The following is a 23,324-nucleotide window of genomic DNA, read 5'->3' as shown; positions in this document are numbered from 1 at the left end:
TCCAACCTGGGCAACAAGAGCAAAACTCCTGTCTCAAAAAAAAAAAAAAAATGACTTCTAAAATTTAATAAAAATTTGTCTTACATTTATAGCCTGCCAATGAAACCCCTCTTCCTTCCCTACCCAGTGTCTTGATACTTGAACTTTCTAGCCAGGGCCTCAGTAAATGGGAATTTGCTCTGTTATAAGAGCTTTCACACATTTTATGCTGCAATTTTTTAAGGAAAAAATTTTTTGATATGCAACCTTAATTCAGAAACCTTTTGACCTGTAAACTGAGTGTCGCCGCAAAGCTACGTTAAAGCAGTGGATACTTTTGCCAAAGGCTTAGAATGTTTTCCCCCTGCTCCGAGTTGCAAAAATGAATAAGAAACCAAGGATTTTTCTTCATGTTCTTCATTAAGCAATGTCTGGGGGGAATTGTAAAATATGCATTGTCTACAGTATATCCTGGTGCACAAAGTCAAATGAACTGTGAAGGTGAGGGGTAAAAACACCCCTCTCACCTTTGTACTTTGTTCTTTGGAGTATTAAAAAACATTGATCTGCCAAGTGGCAAAGGGGATACTATTTGGTGGTTTAATTACAGCCAGTGAGTGTTATTGATGCTATCAATCAGCAAGACCCGGGGAAAGGGCCTGGTGCCAAATCATTCAGTGTAATTAAATACCTCAGGACGGGATTCTCAAGGTGCTTCTGCAGATCTGAAGCAGGAGAACACTTTGTCTTAGAACAAAGATAAAGGTGGTTGTTCCCGTCCTTGCTGCCCATCTTTAAATTTCTGCAGGTGTTGTATAGATGGCAATGATATGGTCTCTTTATTGTGTACGTACAGTGAAGGTTGTCCATGTTTTCCTTAAAAACTCTTTCTTTTAAAATCTTCACAACTGTCACACGAAGGGTTTAAGGAATACAGTAATTATTTTTTGTTAAAGCTGTTAGGGGAAATATACAGCTCAGGTGTCTAATAGATACTTGGAGAATGAAGGATTGTCTTTGAATGAGACTATTAGTCTTGCAAATCAGTTCATTTAAAAAAGCTTTCCCTGTGGTTATTCTCTAATGTCTAATCATGTTGTGAGAGAAATATCTTGGTAGACTTAAAGTCATAAAACACTCACTAATGTTTCAGGGGTTATCCCCTTATGTATTGAATAAATTTTTCATAGTTGTATAACTTAGTCAGCTCCACAAAATATGTGTAGGTAAAACTTCCTTTGGCTCTGTGGGGAGGGCTTTTAATAACATTTCTGTTACTCTTTTTCCTTGCTTTCTCCTTTATCATACGTGCCACACACAAATTTCCATCTCAGCCTGTTAAATGCCATAAGCAATCTGCAGTGTTTGCTGTTACTGCTTTTTAAATTTTTAAAAAACTGGTACAGTTTCTACTGATTGAGGCTTACCAAAGACAGGCTGCCCTTGAAAGAAAGTGAGCTGGCTTCCTAACTTTTTTGTATATGTATACCTGTATACATACATTAGATCCCTGACAATTGGGTCAAATCAGGGCCCAAAACACTAAATCTTGGATAGCGTATGGTTTACTTGTAATGTAGATACGGCTTGCAGATTGTGTTTTAAATTTAAAACAGGTGTTTGAATGAGGATTGTTGAAATAAAACATCCTTTAAGAGGAAGATTATTTGTTAGGAGTTTTTCTCTGGGTGTTTGAGGACTAATACTTTTTAAATACATTAAAGATTTAGTAGAAGCAGTTATTTTATATTCAAGACTTCCCTCCCCTTAGAACTTTATTATATTATATGGAACCGCACAAGACTAATAGGCCTGTCTCCAAGTTTGTAGGGAAGGTCAGTAGCTTTAAAAGATGTGTGTGATGCTCACCTTGCCCACAAAACAAAGAGCCAGGATGAACAAATGTAAAAATCTTTGAAAAGTATTTAATTACAGGTTGTTTTTTTTGTTATAATCTTGGCTATACAGTGTTGGACAGGGAGTATCTGTAATTAAATATTTTATAAACATTTTGAGTGCTTAGTGTGGGCTAGTTAGCTTTGCTAAATGTTGGAACAGCATTAAAATAAGACAAGAGGTAGCCTTGTCCTTGATGTCATTGTGTCGTAGAGGAGACAGCACTTAGTTTATACGACCATTATTTGGATATATGATGAGTGAACGCAGAATACAATGAAAATGGATATGCCACTTGCTGTCTAGAGGCCTCTGCGACGATTTCAGAGGTGATAATGTTTTACAAGCTAGGTTTTATGGGGTGGAAAAAGAAGAAATGTATTACACATAAGGGAATGTCTCATCCAAAAGCACAGAGGCCTTCACGTGATGTGTACCTTTTAGGAGAAGCTTACCTCTGAACACCATAAAGTATACTTATTCTATCAAGTAATAACCTTCTACAAAAATGATTGGCAGGAAAATTTGATTAAACCTAGCCCTATACTTTACATTTATCCCCCTTTAGTGAAGACCTAATTTATAAGAGAATCTATAGGAATGAATTTTGGGTAGATCAAGTAATTTGCTCATAGAAACATATTTGCCTTGCTCTGCAAAGATCCATGGAGACCTATGGGACTCATTTAAGTATTTACAAATGGTATCAAGATGAAGTTTCTCTAAGCAGTATTTAATGTACACACAGAGGAAATGATCATTATATTTTCATTACTGTATATATAAGTAGGTCAAAGAAGACTTGGGTTTCTGAACATTGTTGCAAAGCAGTTTTTCTTCTAGTTATAGTACAAACAGAAACTTAACTGTAGATGGCATTTACATTTAACTTCACTACCACACTGATTTTGACTGTTCTCCTCACCTGGGTTATGAAGAGAAACTGTCTATATATTCTCCTTCCTTATATTTCTATCTGATAATACTTACGAACATTTAGATTGTTATTCCTCTGCTCATGAAAGTTTTGCCCTGACGTTCAAGGGCTCTAGATTCTGCCCTCAACTCACTGTTCTGGTGTTGTCAGTGTCCTACAGAAATCTTTATTCTGGCTCAGCTGGGCTCTTCATCATTCAGTATGCAAGCCTAATTCTCCATTGCCTTGGATTATTCTCTGCCTACATGGCCCTCTACCCCTGTCATTTACAAAGTTTTATTTGGCCATAAAATAAATTAATAAAGTGGATAAAAATGTATTCACTATACATTACCTTTTTCTTCTATTTGTTGGTCTGCTCTCTGAGGGCAACGAGATTTTTGTCTTTGGAGAGCAACTTACAGAATGTTTTTATTTATAACCTCTATATGAGGAAACTTCTGTCTGTTGCTTATAAGAGACAGTGAAGACCTGCTCTATGTGCTCAAAGATGGAAAAAGTCACAGTTTAAGTGAAATTAAAAGTTGAAATTCTTGGAGGTTTTTTGTTTTGTTTTGTTTTTGTTTTTGTTTTAATGCCATTTTTAACTTTGGGTTTTTCAGAACTTCTTGGTAGGTGTCACTATACATTGAAGATATGATTGGATGAAGGATATATAAAGGACTTAAGAGCTTTTTGGTTTCATACAAAAACAAATATTTAAGTAAAGGTATCCCTTTATGTGAGATTTTCTGCATAATGTCCGCCTGCCCGTCTCTTTTCTTATCTGTTTCTCCTTTTCATGTACTTCTCTCTTTGTCAGATTATGGATGAAGAAGTGAATGAAAGTCTTAGAATGTTTAAATTCACTGAAATTGGCTTGATGAGAACCTTTTTTCTTTTTTCACATTACCAACCAGTACTGGTTGGTTTTTAAGACACCTGCAGTTTATTTATGCCAGCCAGTGTCTAGTCCTTCTTTAGTTTAACATTCTAGCTCAGCATTTTAATCTGTTGACAGTGCCTTAGGCATACTAGATATTCAGATACTATACAAATTATATCTTAAGTATATTTTCGGAGATAAAGTTGCCATGGTTATCTTGATAGTATCGCATCTGTTGGAGATGTCATTTGGTCAAGTTTCAGAATCTTGAAAGAAAGCCATTGCTGGAGAATGGGTTTCTAACAATTAGATGAGTACATCTGATTATCTGTAAGCCAATTTAGCCTGCATTGTTTTCAGTGAAGCAGCAAAAGCCAAGTTACTTGGGCAAATGCCACAACTTCTAATCATCTTGCTTGAGAGGTACTTCAGAAAAACCTGGCCGGGCACGGTGGCTCATGCCTGTAATCCCAGCACTTTGGGAGGCGGAGACGGGCAGATCCATGAGGTCAGGAGATATCAAGACTATTCTGGCTAACACTGTGAAACCCCATCTGTATTAGAAATACAAAAAAATTAGCCGGGTGTGGTGGCGGGCACCTGTGGTCCCAGCTACTCAGGAGGCTGAGGCAGGAGAATGGCGTGAACCCGGGAGGTGGGGCTTGCAGTGAGCCAAGATCGCGCCACTGCACTCCAACCTGGGAGACAGAGCGACACTCCACCTTGAAAAAGAAAAACCTCCTTTACAAGGCCGTGGAATATATACATTCAACAGGTATTAGAGTCCCTACTTGATGGGTGCGACTATGTGAGATAGGCATCATATAAAACTAGTTTCAACCCTCTAGAAGTATAAAACCTAGTAATATAAAAGCTTTGAATGGGAATACTATTAACTTGGGAGGAAGCTTTGAGGCAGTCTTGTGCTCTGGCCATATTTAAGAAGGCTCAAACCCATCTGAGTACTGGCTACTGAGTACTGAGATTTTTCTTTTAGTCTCTCGAATGTATTAATAGTATATTTAATGAAAGTGAAAGTTTTATAGTGGTACTTGATAGTGTAGCCTCTTCAGTATTTTTTTTAAACTGGGAAATCATATTGAATCATCAGGTGGCCATTTGCATGGTAGCTTTTAACACATTCCACATGCAGAAACATACACATAACTTTCATCTGAAGATAGAAGTTATTCCATGAGGTTCATTTATATTTCTACTGTGTCTATCCAAAAGAGTATTTCTCATTTACTAGCTTAGGTTCAACAGATCTGTACAAAAGAGAATTGAGGTAATGGGAGGTTTAATATGTAACAGCCTGATGGGAGAAATAAAATTTTGGGGCCTTACTGTTGGCCCATTTAAAGATGTTGAATATTTGTTCTCTGTATGTCAGTAAGACAGCTCCTTCCTTATGTTCCCTCCATCCAGGCTGCAGGCTTCCCAGCACACTCATCTGCTGTCATCTTACAAAATACTTGGAATATTCAAGAATTAACTTTAATAATTATCACCATGGATTTGGAAGAAGCCTCATTTATATATGTAATTTTTGCACTGTTTCGGTGTTAGAGTGCATACATTGTTATTGTGCCAAGTCTCCTCCTCTGTGTCATCTTTCCTGACCTCAAAGATACTAGTATTCCTTGAGTTTTTGTCCCATAAGTTGGGGATGATGATAATACCCAATGCATAGACTTGTTGGAGAAGCAATTGAATTAACATATGTTACATATCCAGAACAGTGTCTGGCACATGGTAAACACTTAATAAATGTTAGGAGCTATCATTATCTGAATTGTTTCCTATGTATGTATATAAAATGATATTATGATTAAAACATTATTATGGTTCCCCAGCTCTGTGCTAGTAGTTTTATTGTTCCATTTAATATTTGTAAGGTTTCCATGAGGTAAGTACTGTGATTAACATCAAATTACAAATAAAGAGATAGAAGACCTAAGGAAATGATTAACTGGTAAGTGACAGAGCCAAGACCTAGACCTAGCTCTGTGTGACTCCATACCATTTTTACTCCTTAACATTGGAGGGTTCTGATCCAAACATTCCATCCTAACCACTAGTTCATAATATGCTGTGTAGTGGCCAGAACTTACCAGTTATAGTGTATTCTCTTCTGCTTTTTATAATATATTTTTTATCCTGGTGTTAAGCTAACTCATGATTGCCTCAGTTGCAGCCTATTCACATTACTTAATATTTATAAATATTATGTGGCCAAATAAATGCAGTCTCATTTCTGAAGTTAAAAGTAAGGGAGTTAGCATTCTTAACCACTACTGAAAATTTTCTAATGCAGAGAGAGTAGGAATAGACTCTGGTGGTTACAGCTAAAACTCCCATCTATTTTTTATACTTTTTTATTGTAATCACCTTCTAAAGTCTGAAAAGGCTAAGTGAAATGTACGGGATTAGCAATGGAATATTTTGATTGACAAGTTCCTGCTTAGACTTGGAATGGCTAGTCTATTGCCACTACCGTAGTGAATTTGATTTCACTGCCTCCACCTCAGATGCTGTATCCCCTACTATTGCTCAATTGTTTTATTTTCTGTTAAGTATCTCTGCAGGTAAAAAATTTAAGAAACGGTAAGGTATTTGTGGCCTAAGTTGCATTTCAAGAATATTTTTACCATGTATCTCATTTGCCTTTACCAGCATGAGATGTCCTTGTTGAACCAACTTCATACTAGAACCAAGGAGAAACAACAATAATAAAAGGGCAGACGTTATCTACCAGTTATACTTTAATAAAAACGAGATGCCTGTCAGGGCAGCCTATTTGGACGCTCTTTGATACACATGGATGTATATGTTTGGGTAGCATTTAATAAACCCCACTCAGTGTAGTTTGTTAGAGGCTGTTGAAGATGTGTGAAAATGGAGGTCTAATTTGTCAAGTCTGTAGTTTATGATTAGTTGCTTGATACAGATCTTAAAGCCAGAACACTTTTTATTTTTCTGTGGCTATTCAGTAGTTTTATTATTGCCTTTAACAATGTCATAGGATCACTTATTTTTATGACATTACTTATTTATTCCTAGCTTCATCTTTAAGTTGAAGCTAAGATCAACTGCCTTGACTTTTATTTAATGAGGTTGCATTAAAACTTGAAAATTATGTGAAAATGAGAAGCCTTCCTAGTGTAAACAACCAGTTGCCATTCTGTTTTCCTGTTAAATGGCTTGTAATTTTATAAAAGGGCAGAGACACTGACTATCAAAAAGATTCTGGCTGTTGTAGGTTGGTACATTTTAATTGTGGAAAATGCTGGTCTCAGGATTCTTAGTTCGATTTTTCTCTTCCAGCTCCCAAAATAATTAGATTTTTTCTCCAACATCTAAATAATTCTCAGGCATTACTAGTAGAAGAAATACAATAACTGTCCTAAGACAGTTATTTTGATGTGTTTTATATTTACTTATGTGTATACAAGAAAATATTCTTTGTAGCAAAGCTAAGGTTCTTTCTTGGAATAGCTCTTCGGATAATCTCCTTGGAAATGTCTGATTATCATCCTAGTCACTGTCATTTCACAGGAAAATTTTATGATTTTGAAGACTATGTTGCAGCTAATGGTGTAACGGAAAATCCTGTGACGAAGAGCTAAGGTCCCCTGAGTCCTACACCCAACTCTTTTTCCTTGTATCTTTGGAAAAGTTACTTTACCTTTCTGTGCCTCAATCTTCCTCTTTCCCAAATATAAAGAAATTGGACCAAATGATCACTGTATTTTCTTTTTGCTCTAAAATTAAGACTCCCCCACACACACCCTTCTATCAGCACCATATTATTTTGTTGAAGATTGTGTCACCTCTGGGGACTTGAAAATTTGAGAAGTGAAACTTCATTTTTGAAATGTTTAATAGAATTTTCATTTTAGTCTCTACACAAAGTACCATTGCCTGTAATGTTTGGTATATTACAAAGATTGTGGCTTCTGTTAACTTTTAAACAATATTTCAAAAATAAACTCAATTTAGTATGTGATTATAAATCATCTTCATTACAATAAGTGTGTGGTAGGTACCAGGATGTACAAAGTAGGGTGAGGACAAGTTTTCTTATTTCGAGGGGTTAAGTCAGTCACAAGACAGGGTTAAGAGATAAGTACATTTTGGTTGAGTCAGTATTTGAGAGAACAAGGCATATAATGCAGTGTGGGTATGGGTAAGAGGCACTTAACTCAGACTGTAGTGGAGAGGACTGATTAGTGTTGACTTTAGGGACAAGTTGATACCCATGAGGTGTCTGAAATGACTGAAATTTAGCTGATTGGAAGGAGAGCAGCTTATTTTTCACACAGAAAAGTGAGAGCAGGAAGCTTGGAAAACTACTGAAGGTTTTGTATGCTTGTATAGAAAAGGTAGCTAGCCAGTGCTCTGATCATAAAGGAGTCAGAATTCTAAAATTTATCTGAAAGTCTTAGGGAGCCCTTTAGGGAATTTAAGTTGAGGATGACATTATCAAATATATTCCACGGTGTCTCTGAACTTCTCACTTGAATTAAAGCAGTTGTTTAGTCTTAAAACATTCAACAAATCCAGTCAAAATAAAATTTAAGGTTCTGTATGTATTTTCCACTGATAGTTTCCTAAATCCTGTATTTTGGAATATCCATTAAAGATAACTGCCCTAACCTTTAATACCTTTTATAAAATTTCCTGTTTGATGTGATTGTTTCTTTTAGCTCTAACAACTTTTCTGGAGCAAATACTTAATTTCTTATTGTTATCTTAGGCTTAGTCATTTTCGATCCATTATGAAATATACCCTTCTTTATTGAAAACAATACTGGACTGTGATACATGTATGCCTTGATGTGTGTTTGAGACTTGTTCCTGGTAGGATTTTGTATTTAGAAGCGGATCAAAGTACACATCTTTCTTCTGGGTGAATTTTGAGGTCTCTGGCCTGAGTTGTGGTTAGAGATCCCCTTCTTCTGTGTACTATGCTTCTGAGCTCATTTGGAGGGTCTGATGTAGCCAACTGTCTAGATATCCATGATGCTGTCACAAGACCTTTGCTACTGCTTACTTAGAGCTAGAGCTAACTTTTATTCAGTTGTAGTATCATTTTTCAGATAGTCCCATGAAGACTCCATCATGAACAGCAATTAACTCTCCGTTTAAATAGGCATAACTGTGACCTTTCAGCTGGAGAGATTGAATGGAGCTTTCTGAAAAAAGTCTGAGGTGGCAAATGTCTAATTTTCAGGTTTAGTGTTTGTAGTCCTGGGTCAGTAATTTACAAGTGATAAAAGTTGTTCGGTGGTGATCTTGTCAGTGGGTGACTTCTCAAGTGTTCTTAGTTTAAAAAAGAGGGAACTTCTTTGTTCATTTATGGACCTTATCACTGTAATCTGTTGGTATTAATGTCCACTGTTACTGATCTTTCCATTGATGAATCTGAGAAACGAGAGCAGTTGTGTGTTTGGACAAAAGCATGTAGAGGGACTTGTGAAAGTGATGCACTGGGATTTTAAACATCGCTGTGTATATTTAATTAATAAAGTACTAATTCATAAGATGGTTTTGTTTCTTTGTATATTTTGATTAACTTTTGTTTTGATAGCCCACTCTTAGTACATGTGTTACTCATCTTTGCATGTTTAATGTATAATGAGTTTTAGCTGCTGATGAAGAACTGAGCTTTTAAAAAAATTCAAGGAATACACTATATTTCAAGCTGTTCCATTTTGACATAATTAGATAGATTTCTATCTTTATTTTGTCCTGTCTAGTCTTGTTTGTGAAGAACAATTTGAGAAGCCATGGGCCATTTACTTACTTACCTGTAGTAGTAAGTACTTACTGCTTCCCTGTCTCTCACCTTCTCTCATATAATGTCAGTATTGCTTGTCTTTGTTTATTGTATCACTTGTAGGGTTGTGAGAAATTCCAGAATAAACCTGAGTTTTAAATTGCTATCTTTGGAGTAGATTGGTGTTCAGTGTTGTACTCCCTGTATCATCTTTAAATATTTAAATTGCAGACTCTCTGGCTGCCTCTTAAATTAGATCCTTCACTTAGTAGTTTTGACATTTCATAACCTTGCTCCTCATGCATTAAATATTCACCTGTTTAAGTGGCAGTGAAAATTTAAAATCCAAACCCATATATTAATCCAGCAAATGTAGAATGGAGAACAGCTTGCAGTGTAGAAAGAGGCTATTTTCACCTCAGTAGGACATATGCTAGAAGTCCATTGTATTTAAGCATTTCTAATATAGAACTTGTCATTTAAAGCGAACCCTCTTTTGGGTCTTCAAGGGAATTTAGTCTTGTAGAACCAAAAAGATACTTGAACGCTTTCTGAAGATAGCCCCTGCATGGTTCTCTAGGTGCGTATGAGGGCGCCTGTACAAGACCTAAATCCATAGGAAAAAAAAAAATCAGAATGGAGAAGGTTGCTGATAATTGTCAGATAAAAAATTTAGTTTGGTAACTGATTTGAGTCTTCAGAGTGTGAGTCCTTATTCCACTATCAGCCTTCTTCCCACTTTGGTCTAGATACATTTTTTATTTATAATCTTTTGAGATGGAAGCAGAAGTGTTTCCAGGAAAGGAGGATGTTGATGACAGTAATATCCTTGATAATGGAAGGGAAAGGAAGCTGTTTTAATTATAAGAAAGTAAATAAAGGGATGGGGTGGAACCTTGAGCCTTAGTCTGGGAGGAAGGAGAAGGCAATTACCCTTTCTTACATCTTTATTTCCTGAAAGTGAGTGGAAATGGCATTGCTTACTCCTGAGATTAGAAAGTAACAAAAATTAATTTAAAAATTCTAATGATGATATGTAGTTTGTCTGTTAATCTTAATTAGTGGCCACTTCTCTTTTCTTAGAAAAAGTTACTCTTAAAAATATTAATGGAGCCGGGTGTGGTGGCTCATGCCTGTAATCCCAGCACTGTGGGAGGCCAAGGCGGGTGGGTCATCTGAGGTCAGGCTTTCGAGACCAGGCTGGCCAACATGGTGAGACCCTGTCTCTGTTAAAAATACAAAACCCAGTGTGGTGGTGCATGCCTGTAATCCCAGCTACTTGGAAGGCTGAGGCAGGAGAATCACTTGAACCCAGGAGGCAGGGGTTAAAGTGAGCCGAGATCATGCCACTGCACTCCAGCTTGAGCAACAGAGTGAGACTCCATCTCAAAATAATAATAATAATAATAATACGAAGTGGAATAAAATAACTAATTTTAGCAACATCCTGTTTTCTGTCCGTGGCCAGTTTTTCTGTGTATGCCTTTAAGAAACAACCAAGATTTATTTAATTTTTCCTAACTCTTAGAAAAAGTGAACTGAAAGGCTCATTTACCATAGTATTATGGAAGGAAAACTGGATGAGGAGACCAGGACACAGAACGAGAAAGATCAGAGTTTGACGCCAGAATTCAACACTAATTGTGTATAACCTTAGACATGTTATTTACCTTGTCTATGCTGGTTTCCCCAGCTACAAAATGCTAATATGTATGCTGCCTACCTCATGGAGTTGTTGTGAGGCACAGACAAAATACGTAGTTTGTGAAAATGCCTTGTAAATGGTGAAGTCTCATAATCCCCTAAACGTAAGTTTAGCATTAAGCATTGTTACCAACATAAGTTTATATATAATCTAATCACTCCTGTCCTGCCTGTGGTAGTGGAAAATGGTTCGTTGACAATATTACTGAAAGAGACTGTTTTGGGAAGGTTTGTCTTGTAGACTTTTTAATGTGACTGGGAACTAAAGATGCAATATAAACTGAAGAGTGGACATTGGAAAAAAAAATCACATAACTGACCTAGGTATGTTTTCAAAGCCTTTATATAAGCACTAAATATAAACCCATTTTCCTAAATATATTTTAGGATGACTTTTAAGACACACCACCTACACTCATCTGAATTGTACAAAGCGGTGAATGTCACTGCATGAGTAAATTGTTCTGGAACACTGTAATGGACCCAGGTTTCTCTCTACTTTAATGGGTTGGGTGTTTACCTAAATTTTCAGATGCATGTAGAGGTAAATAATATTTATAATGTAGTCACATAGGTTTTTAGATTCTGAAGCTTTTCATGTGGATTAGAAATTATTTATTCCTAATAGCCATATAAAGAAGGTAGAATTGTGGTAATAGGCTTGAAGAACTTAGTTCTAAGTTCACAGAACTGGTGATGAATTAAACCTAGTTTTGAGCCCAGGAACACAGATCAACCATTACCTTTAACCACATTTCCACTGCCTCCTGCGATACTTGATCTCATGCAGAGCCTGTCTCCTGCTGCTTCTTGCTTCATCAGTCGTTGGAAGTTAGCCTCCTTAGAGAATGTGTAGATGCCTACCCTGGAGCCCATGGTACATGGCTCTTCATAATGGGAGTACTTTAGTCACATGATCTGGAACAGAGTAACAGCTGACTTGTTGAGTGCTCCCTCCTGTTGAAATAAAGCCATAGAATCCTAGATAGGGATGCAGGTCCCAACTGGTGGGGTTTCAGCTTTTCTGAATAATTGAGAATCTTATAACAGAAAAGAAATGAGATTTTCATTGATTCATATTACTGAATGCATATATAATTCATTGGCCTTATTTCATCAGTTTATGGCAGTCCCAAGATTTGATTCCATCTAAATTATATCACTTGAAATTGGCCACTTGTTTTTCACGTACATTTGAGTTCCCCAATCTTCACTGTTCTTAAGTATTTAGGCATAGAGAGAAAAAGTACTATATGAATAGTTATGTATGTTCTCTCCACCACTATTCCAAATTCCTTGTTTCTGTAGGACAGGACAGTGCTAATATAACTTCCAAATACAGCCCTTGGAACAACAGGTATATTTTCACTTGTTGATGAGCGAACTGTTTGAATAAAGAGGAATATTAAATGTTAACACCATTGGGGCAGGGGTGTGAAAGTTAACAACGTCTTTATAAAGTAGTATAAAAATTGGCTTTTTTTTTTTTTTTTTTTCTGGAAAGCCAAGAAAATGTGGCAGCAGAGCTGTGGGCACAATTCAGATTATGGGGAAAATGTTTGGTGTTTCATACCTAAAGTTATTTCAATATTAGTGTAAATTGGGAAAGTTTGTTTTTAACTGGATTAGAGGTGGGTGCCAATAATAAAATGAGCAGGCAGTAGTTATCACTATACCTCAGCAAATCAACCCCAGACCCATTGACCATTTTTAGGAATAATCTGGAGGATGGGGTATGCTGTGAAATATCTGTCCCTTGAAGTAAGCTAGTCCAGAATATTATAGCTAAACCAAAGGGAATGTGATCAGGAATAGCTCATGAGACTCAATGTTGGCAAAGATAGGTGATAGCTAGAGAGCCATCAATTACAATTGGGGCAGGAGATCTGGATGACTTGAACTGACCCTTAAGTGTTCTGGTTCAGTAAGCCGTTGTGGATCTGCATGATCAATGGGGTATTATTGCATGGGCTTTACTCACCAAATATGTTAGCATCTGTCACATGTCAGGCATTCACTAGTCATTGAGGATACAGTGATGAGCAAGAACGATAAGGTTTCTTCCCTCATGGAGTTTACATGAGGAATGATGATTATAAACAAATACATGCAGACCTATTTTGTCTTTCATCCTTGTGGGATTTTGTATACCATATCTCAAAAGACATGAAACTTTTGAAAGTACTCTCAATGGCAGGTAAAGTTAGTTATAGGGACTTAAGACCTTTTGAAAATTAAGGTTAAAAAGACCTGTGGATGAGAAGACAACAGACAAAGGATAACGAAGGCTTGTTCACACATTCAAATTTCTGGGAATTTGTGGACAATGATATGGACAATGATAAGGGTGAATTTTTTTTATAAATGTAGCACTACCACCCACACAGATAGGAGAAGCTAGAAAACAAAAAATGTCTCCATGAATCTGGAATCTTTAAGTTTAGAGTGATTGGGCTTAAATCCCTATTCTAGGGCAGATGTTCCCAGCCCCTGGCCGTGGACTGGTACTGGTCCGTGGCCTGTTAGGAACCGGTCCACACAGCCAGAGGTGAGCAGCAGGTGAGCCAGCATTACTGCCCTAGCTCCAACTCCTGTCCGATTAGCTGCAGCACTGGATTCTCATCGGGGCACAAACCCTGTTTTGAACTGCACATGCGAGGGATCTAGATTGTGCGCTTTTTATGAGAATCTAATGCATCCCCCACCACGGTCCATGGAAAAATTGTCTTCCACAAAACCAGTCCCTGGTACCAAAAAGATTGGGGACCACTGCTCTAGGGGTTTGGCCCCACAGAAGACAACCTATTATCGTGAATAGTACTATGCTATATGCACCACTGGTCTGTTTAAAGAACTTTAAATTTTAGTGAATTAAAACTGGATTAAAGGTGGGTACAAGTGTTAAAATGAGCAGGCGGTCGTTATCATATCACTATACCTCAGCAAATTGATCCCAGACCCATTGACCATTTTTAGTAATAATCTCAGGATGGGGTATATTGTGAAATTTCTGTCCCTCACAGTAGGCTAGTCCAGCATATTACAGATACTCTCCTCTCTCCACCCAGGGGAGAGGGAATGGGAATACTACTACCTATGTGTCTAGAATTTTCCCAGAAAAGAATAAAGCATTTAGCACGTACCTGACTTGCATGAACTTCAGTGTTCTATGCTCTTTATGGGAAAGTTACTGAGGCAGTTTTTGAGTTTCTAAAGGGAGGTGAGTGAGCGTGCATATACATTTAGTTTTATTTTCTTTTTCCAGGTTTCCTATGCTCGCCCAAGTTCAGCTTCTATCAGAGATGCAAATTTGTATGTCAGCGGACTTCCAAAAACAATGACCCAGAAGGAGTTGGAACAGCTTTTTTCACAATATGGACGCATTATTACTTCTCGTATTCTTGTCGACCAGGTCACTGGTAAGTAGATAGCCACTCTGGACAGTCTTTCCCTGTCTCTGACTAGCAGATTGTGAAATATTCTGTCTTTCCATGTGGCAGTCTTGCCTCTAGAACATATCATAGGTATATGTGGGCCAGAAAATGCAATTTTCTGCTGTAATTGTTCATAAATATGCATGGATAAAAATAGATTGTGGCGTATAGTGAGCGTGCTTGAGTCATTCCCACCCCGAAGGTGCAGGTTTGAAGCCTGTTTCATGGCTTGTAATAAATTTATAGATGCTATAATCTTCATTTCCAAGCCACTGTGTGATAAAATCCCTCATCCTGCTTATAAAGTACTAATAAACAATCTTACTTTTGTCAAAAAGCGAAGTTTAATGCACTAGTATGCAGCTAGTTCTCCAAGGGAGGCTTACACTACATCCACACTGGTAATTGCTGTTCAGGCTGTTTTCCAGGTTCATGCTGTGCTGTATGGGCATATGTAAGAGTATGAAATTTTGAATGTTAAAAATTTATTTTATTTCTGATACCACTGTTAACCCAACTGAAATGGGAAGACTAAAATGTTCATTAAAACTTTTGAATGTAAGGGAGCTGTTCTGCCAGATCTTTCAGTTAAAGCTAGCAATGTAGATTTGATTATGGATTTTAAAAATAAAATACAGATATAGTTTTCTATTATAAAAGCAATACTTGGCCAGGCGCGGTGGCTCATGCCTGTAATCCCAGCACTTGGGGAGGCCGAGGCGGACCGATCACCTGAGGTTGGGAGTTCAAGACCAGCTTAACCAACACGGAGAAACCCCATCTCTACTAAAAATACAAAATTAGCTGGGTGTGGTGGCCTTGCCTGTAATCCCAACTACTCGGGAGGCTGAGGCAGGAAAATCACTTGAACCCAGGAGGCGGAGGTCACGGTGAGCCGAGATTGTGCCGTTGCACTCCAGCCTGGGCAACAAGAGTGACACTCCATCTCAAAAAATAAATAAATAAAATAAAAGCAATACTTGTTCTTTAGGAAACAGTTAAAAAAAAATAGAGAAACATCGTGAGGGGGAAGTATTAGCTGTAGTATCATAGACTGAAGCAGACACATGAAGAGATTTGTGAGGTTGTTTTTGTTTTTTTAAGGTAGCTTTTCTCCTATTTGTTTGTTTGTTTCTCTCTCTCGACCCGCATAATGATAATACCTTGGAGGCATGTTGTATATTACAATGTCTAATTTTTTAAAGAAATGACTTCAGAAGAAAATCGAGCCAGATTTTTCATTAATCAAGATCCATTTAGTTGATTTCAGTGTAACCAGAGGAGCCCATATTACCTGCCTCTGTGCTGTTAATTGGCTTCATAGGAAGCACCACGTTTAGAGTTCTGAGTAGAGAGAGCTAGCACTATATGCATGCTGGGAGAATAGCCTAAAGATTTTGCTGTCATGAGAATATTTAGTCAAGTGAGAATATGTAAAATACAGCCTCCTTAAATGTGTTAATTCGTAATACTCATACGTTGCCACCCTGTGTTATTATCACATAGACTAATAATGGTGTTAAATAGAAATCCAGGCCTAGAAATACAGATGAATTTGTTGAAAGCAACAAAAATGTATTTTATTTCATTCATGCTTTCTATTTCATTTGTTCTGAGATCTTGTGAATTGAGAGTAGGTTTCACCTGTGACACAAAGTGTGTCTCCTTTTACCTGCTAGTCCATCACAGGTGGACCTAGCTTGTTTCAGTTAGCAGTTCTCAAGTATGTCCCACACCTGCCATATCAGCAGTCTTCTGGAACCCTGCTAAAAATGCATTCTTGAGCTTCATTCAGAACCTACTGAATAAATCTCTGAGGGTGATCCACAGGTTGTTCTTATGTGTGCTCAAGTAGGAGGACCACTGGTGTAGGTGACTCAAGTTGTGTAGAGGCTGTTTTTTTGCTAATCTAATGCTTTTCTAATGGAACAGCTAAGTTCTAGGGGTTATTAATTCTTAATGGGCACTAGTAGATAAGTGAAAAGATATATTTGCTATCATTTCACTATTTATTCTTCATACCTAAGGCTTTCAAAGTGAACTTACTCAATTTACCTGAAATGAAAAATGAAGCCCTGCAATTTTCTTATTCAGCCATCAGGTGGTAATAATGTGCAATGCATGCACTTTAAATAGAAAAGGTAAAGTGATAGGGGTTATCTTAGATATGCATATGTGGAAAAAAAGCTTTATCTACATTAGAAAATTCTAAGTCATTGATCTTATACAGTATTAATTTTAAAGCAAGTAGACCTTCATTTTTTTTTTAAGTTCCTCCAAGCATGATGGTCCAGTGCTTTTTCTCTGCATACCTTTCTTAGTAATCCTGTTATTTTTTCTTCACTGACATACTCTGAATCATCTGTACTTCCTTGCTACTAGTCTAATCCGGTCCTGCTAGTACTCATTTACTTGCCAAAAAAAATTTCCCTGCCACTGCTTATCTCATGATGACCAGCTGTGGCCACCCCACTGGCCTGTTCACACTAATTAAATGGAATGAGCTGGGTTTCCCTCTACAATTTTTCATAATCTGGAAAGGTTCTTGGCTATCCTTTCCCATTTGTGTCTTTCACACTGGGGAGAATGTGGGGCAGGGAGTGATCTTCTGTAGTCAGGAGTGATGCTGCTGAGGTCAGAAAGCTTTGATGCTTTGCTTGTAGAAATTTATTTATTTTTAAAATCTAGGTCTTTTTCTCCATATAATATTATTTCTGTAATAAAATACAGCTAGTTAGAAGCACAAGAGAGCTTCAGAGAACTGGAAGAGCCTCTCAGGCGTTTTTTTCCCTAAAGGACCTATATCCTGTGCAATATTATTAAGCTGAATATATTATTTAAAATTTCAACTGAAGTGTCTTTCTACCACAGTGTATGTATTTTTAGCATAGCTTTGTAGCATTTTTAGCAAATTCTTCTTTCTGTTCTCCTTGTTTCAAGGACAGGAGCTACTGTGTCCCTCATTTCTGAGCTGCTTGTCCAATAGCACAATTTGAAAAATGGAACTCCAGTATACTGTTGACATTAAAAGAGTGTACAGGAGGGAGGTGGGAGAGAGAGAAAACATGGACATGCTTGTGCTTTCTTGTCTTAGCTTATTGGAATGCATGTGATAATGGGTACTCAGATTATATAAGTGACATGAATTTTTCTGAAAATGCGAAATTATGATTCCAAACTGAATGGCTAGTAACTTAAGGGGAAAGTTTCCTCCTTGTGTGATTTTGTGGCAAATGTTATATGCAGGTGAAAACATGTTCTCAAGAAGGAAAAATTAATGTGTCCTTTCTTCTCTCCTTCCCTTCTCCTTCTGTCCCCTCTTTTCCAAATCTTTACTCAAATCTACCTTAGGCATATCAAGGGGTGTAGGGTTTATTCGATTTGACAAGCGAATTGAGGCAGAAGAAGCTATCAAAGGCCTAAATGGCCAGAAACCTCCCGGTGCCACGGAGCCAATCACTGTAAAGTTTGCTAATAATCCAAGCCAAAAAACCAATCAGGCCATCCTTTCCCAGCTGTACCAGTCTCCAAACAGAAGGTATCCAGGACCGCTAGCTCAGCAGGCACAGCGTTTTAGGTAAGTCTGGTTTGGTTCTTGTGCCCACCTACTAAACTGAAAGAGAATACTCAGGTTTACTGTCCAGTACTTTTATTGACAGGATCTCTGGTTTGCTTTTGTCAGTGTTGCTGCTTTTATTATTAATTTTTCTTCTTCATGGGCACAGAGAGAATCTACTTGAGGAATAGTGTCTTTTGCTAATATTGGAAGGTAGGGACCAAAGGAAATAACCTACAGCAGTGATTCTTAACCAAGGGTGATTTTGCCTCCCAGGGAACATTTGGCAATGTCTGGAGGTATTCATGTTGGCATAACTTGTGTGGGGTGCTACTAGCATCTAATGGTAGAGGTCAGGGATGCTGCTAAGCTCCTACAATGTACAACATAGCCCCAACAACAAGAAGTTACCTGGCCCAAAGCATCAATAATGCTGTGGTTGAGAAATTCTAATCTGTAGATTTCCAGGGGGTCATCTTAATTGTTTTCAGGGCTTCAGATTTCCTCTTTTTTTTTTTTTTTTTCTTAAAAGATTTTATTCTCATGTGTCAATTTTTAGGTCAAGCTGTTTCTGTTACTTCACTTTATAATATGTGCACAGTTAAGGATATATAACCAATGTGACTACATTAAGTTTCTACAAATGAGTTCCTGTCTTCCTTTTTAAAATTGTTCATAAACAGGTTGGCAAACTTTCCCTGTAAAGTACCAGATAGTAAATATTTAACTTTATGGGTTATGGCCACTGTTGCATCTGTCTTGTTTTTTTGTTTTTGTTTTTGTTTTTGTTTTTTTCTTAACCTGTTAAAAATGTAAAAGCCATTCTTAGCTTATAGCCCATACACCAACAGGTGACAGGCAGTCACCATTTGGCCTGTCAGTTGTAATTTACTGACCTCTCTATAGTCCATAGAATGACCATGGCTTTAGCCCAAAGAAGACACTCTATCTCATTGACAGGCATAAATAGTCTAACTTTTTAAGTTTTATTCTGATCCCGGAATAACAAACCAGGAGTCATTGAAAAAATCTCTAATCTGCATGTTAGAAGAACAATGACTTTAAGAAGTTAAGCAGAGCAGAGAGTTTTTGGTTTCATAAGCAAGTCATGCAGTTTTTATTTTCCAGGACATTTTTAAATATCCTTTTTGGCCATATGGTATACTACACCCAGAATGCTATCTAACCCCACACTGATTTTTAAAGATCATTTCCAAGTGCGTATCAATTTTATTTAATTCCTGGGACAGAATAGTTAATTACCAAAAATAAAATCACAAATACAACCTAGTAAGATCAAGGAGTTATGTTTTCTAGATTAAATCTATGCATTTTTTTTTTCCATTGGAATATTTACAGTGCTGAAAAGAGTGGAGATAAAATCAGTCAAAGTAGCTCCTTTTAAAAAATACTGAATTATGTTGCTTGAGATATAAGAAGGAAATTTGTTATAAATGCCACATTAAATTTCAACTTAAGTTGGCCTTTGCTGTGGGAGAAGAGGTGGTACTGTCAAAAGGCTACATCTGAACTCTGGGTTATTAGGTTGCCAGTGGATCGAGCCTTGTACTTCATGCTCTGCTGTGAGGAAAAGGCATTGGTTTAAAATTAAAAAAAAAAAAAAAAAAAAAAAAAAAAAAACCTTTGCCACCTTTGACTTCCCATGGTTGTTGGTGATCAGTCTAGAGTGAGAGATGCGTGGGGCTGCTTGATGCTAGCCTTTGTGGAGAAAGAAGTCTCACACAGAAAGCCCTTTTTCAGCTCTGCACATAGGTTTCCTCTGTGACATCTTAAGTGAATAATATATGTGTAAATATACTTTTAAAAATGCAAATGTAGAACAAACAAGCCTGAAGGAATTTTACAGGTTATTTCCTAGGCAGCTTGTCCAGTTAATTTCAGAGCTCTTTGGGGCCTTGAAAATAATCTTGAGTTTAGATAGAGGAAAGTTCTTCAAAATGTGTTGGTTGATTTTTAACATTGTGAAGTTACAAAATGTTTGCTGTTAGTAGAAAGCTATATTAGTTATTTTTTTCCTGATTGAAGCCATAGTTTTGTTTAATAGTTATTAAGAAACAATGTTCTTGAAATCAAGATTGAGTTCTTAGGAAGATTGAGCAGGAGGACTGAGAAGACAGGATTTGGGGAGTGCCTGATTATTGAAATGGCAAGGCTTGTAGGTGACTCAGGTGCTAGGTTGTTGATGGGTGTCAGCCCTTAGGTTTACCTAGCCTCCATCCCTGTAGGCTCTGTGCTTTTTATTTTTGGTTGGGTAAAGCTTTACAGGATGTTCTGATGGTCAAATTTAATTATCTTTTTCTGGCCCATTCTGTGTTTTTGTCTTTTAGTACCATATGTTATCATTAACTTGAAAATTCTCTTTCCTTGACTCCTATAGAAAGACATTTTGGAAGACAAGAATAAGAGATTGTCAGTTGTAAGGGAAACTTGGTTTCAGAAAATGGGAGAAATTCTTACTCTCTCTTCAGATTTTTAACTGTTGTCCCGTTCACCCCATTTCTCATTCCTCCCACGATCCCTGTCCAGATAATACAATATGAATGAGTTAGTGTGCTCAGAGATAGTGTTTGATCTAGATTTGGTGTGTTGGAAGAAATTAGAATTCAGGTTTAACCTAATGTTTGGTGCTTCTCTTTAATACGGTGTATTGAACTTGGCTGTCATCATCTTGGTTTCCGCCCCACTCCCGCTTCTTCTTTCACCTCATAAAGACACTTGAATTAAGGGTTTGCTGCTTTTGTTGATATTTTGCTGTTTTCTATAGTTCGAGTCTAAACCATTGCACAGATATTTTGTCCCTGATATTTGTGTTTTATTGCTCTTGCCTTGAGTTTGTCACCTTTCAGCAGACATGTAGAAAATTTCTCACTGTTTTTATGTTGTAATAGTACCTTGGGAGTTGAGAGAGATTGAGGAATATAAGTTATATGTATTATAGTCAAGAATACTTTTAATAATCATAAAGTATGAGCCATATCTTTTAAGGTCAAAAAACTTAAAAATCCATGTAATAAGGGTTAAGTTTAAAGGTGGGTTTGTGAGGTTTATGGCTTAGTCAACCCATATGAATGATTAGAGAATTATTGTAATATGAGCACTGCTGGTCTAATATGCTTGTTTAATTGACTGCAGCTTTCAAAATAGGACAAACCTTATTTATTTGGATGGATGGTGTAATTCAAGCCCCTTAAGTATATTCTTGGGACATGATATCAGAATTACACTTAAGGCCAATTTTTTTCATGTTCTTTTCTTGTGGAGCGCTTTAATTTTATTGAATATGACCTAGTCTAATGGCCTGTGTGCCTGCTTCTATGAGCCTTTATGCAATTTTTAAAAAGCCTTTTAAATCAGCACTTGAGTTGCCTTTAAGGCATATGCTGGTTGCATTATCACAGTTTCCTTTTGGAAGAAACTGGTATCAATCCCCTTGAATAATTTTCCCGTTTCTTAGAGGACTGATGATACCATCTAATTGAATAAGGCAGTAAGGCACTAAGAAGATGGTCTTGTTGTGGGTAATTTCCAAGAAGTTCCTGGTTGGTGCTTTGCAGAGAGTTTGATAATCGTTATTTGTGGGATTCCGAGTATATTTTCTTACCCATCAATAACTTCATATTTTTATTTCTGACTTTAATTGGGTTCACATTTCCCCTTACTTACATGTAGGCCTTCCCATAGTCCCTCAGCTAAATTTTTTAGAAACTAGGCAGGTACTTTATTTTCTACTTATAAACACATAGCTTTAAAATAGGAATGATCTACCTGATACATGGTTCTGTTCAAAATTTTGACAAGTTATAATTGGAGCTGTGTTCCTGTTGATAGAAAAATGTTTGTACACATATCTCTCCTATGTGCCTTTTTCATAAACTACATATGTACATGGACTTGTGCTATTCATTAAATTGTAAACTCTAATCAAACATAAAAAAGGATAAAGACGGACAAATGTATTAAATATCTTACTCATTACTATACTGCTTGGCTTCATTTTCCATGTACCTAATATCTTAGTAAATATCTTTTAAAGCAAGATCCATAAAATCATTTCAGATTTCTCATCTGACTTCATGTGATTCATGTTGGATTATCTTGTGTCTAACCTCATAATGTAGCTTGTACTAAGAGTAGGAGAAATAATCGTCTCTCCCTTTTCTTATTTACTTGTATTTCCCTTACTGGTACCATTCTTTACTCTGATTTTTATTTGTAGTAATCTTTTTTTAAGTTACTTTTTCTTTAAATGAAGGTTATTTTAATTAAAGCAGGTCATCCAGACTAATCCTCCGTATCTGCTTACTGTGTTACTTGTAAAATGGATTTTGTTCAGGCTAAAGAGCAGGGGAGAGTGCCACTGGCCACCTCTCCCCTTCGATGATTGCTCAGTCTTCCACCAGGGAGGCAGGTGATACACAGGACTGAGAGGGTTACTGGGTTCAGTGCATCTATTAAATATAAGTAAAAATATTTTATTTTAAATACATATTTATTTTATATTATATTATATTTTAAATATATATGTAATGGATACTTTAATATTAACCTTCCATGATGTAGTACATTATCATCCACACCCCTCTGTGAGATAACTCTGGAAGCAGCTAGCTTGTTCTCCATTTAAAAATTGACTTCCATTTATAAATGACCATAAATAAAAGATGTCCTTGAGCAGTGGACAGACCCAGCAAAGACATATTTCTAGGGGCTTGTAGTAGTCCTTGTGTCTTAGTTGCTGCACCATTTTCTCTTACAACTGCCTGTGTTACAGTTTGCCAAGTGCTACTAGATTTGGAGTGAATGGTGTCCATGTGGAGCACCCGCTGCCTTTTCTGAGCTCCCGTGGGAAACATGAATGTGTGGCACTGAGAAAGCTAGGAAACACTTCTGGGCCCAGCTGCATACTGGCAGGGGCGTTTCAGCAGTGCCTGGGCCCTGTTTTCCAGGTTCCGTGCTTCTCCCTACACTCGTTGGTGATGGGAGGAAAAGAAATGTTAGAGTAGATAACTTGGCTTAATTCCAAGGACCATTTTTTTTCTAAAATGAGAGAGAAGTGAAGAAATCAGTGAAGATCATGGTATCATGTAAGACTTCACAGATAGGGTAAATAAGATGCCCTATCATAATTTGGAGGGTCCTCAGAGATCCTG

At 37.1% G+C, this 23,324-nt stretch overlaps 1 protein-coding gene across 19 annotated transcripts in view; it reads left to right on the top strand.

The window, feature by feature from the left end:
• ELAVL2 (ELAV like RNA binding protein 2) overlaps positions 1–23,324 on the top strand; it is a 135,171-nt gene that overhangs the window by 105,969 nt on the left and 5,878 nt on the right. For all 19 annotated transcript variants that reach the window (XM_021927469.2, XM_003911638.5, XM_009188676.4 and 16 more), the window contains 2 exons: positions 14,429–14,582; positions 17,949–18,174. In XM_021927469.2, coding sequence (XP_021783161.1) covers positions 14,429–14,582; positions 17,949–18,174 — 380 coding nt within the window. The remainder of the gene's footprint in view (positions 1–14,428; positions 14,583–17,948; positions 18,175–23,324) is intronic.

Source organism: Papio anubis, chromosome 13 (genome assembly GCF_008728515.1).
Source record: "Papio anubis isolate 15944 chromosome 13, Panubis1.0, whole genome shotgun sequence".
NCBI classification, from domain to species: domain Eukaryota; kingdom Metazoa; phylum Chordata; class Mammalia; order Primates; family Cercopithecidae; genus Papio; species Papio anubis.
Note: the sequence above shows the minus strand (reverse complement) of the source record. Positions and strands in the feature narration are given on the sequence as shown.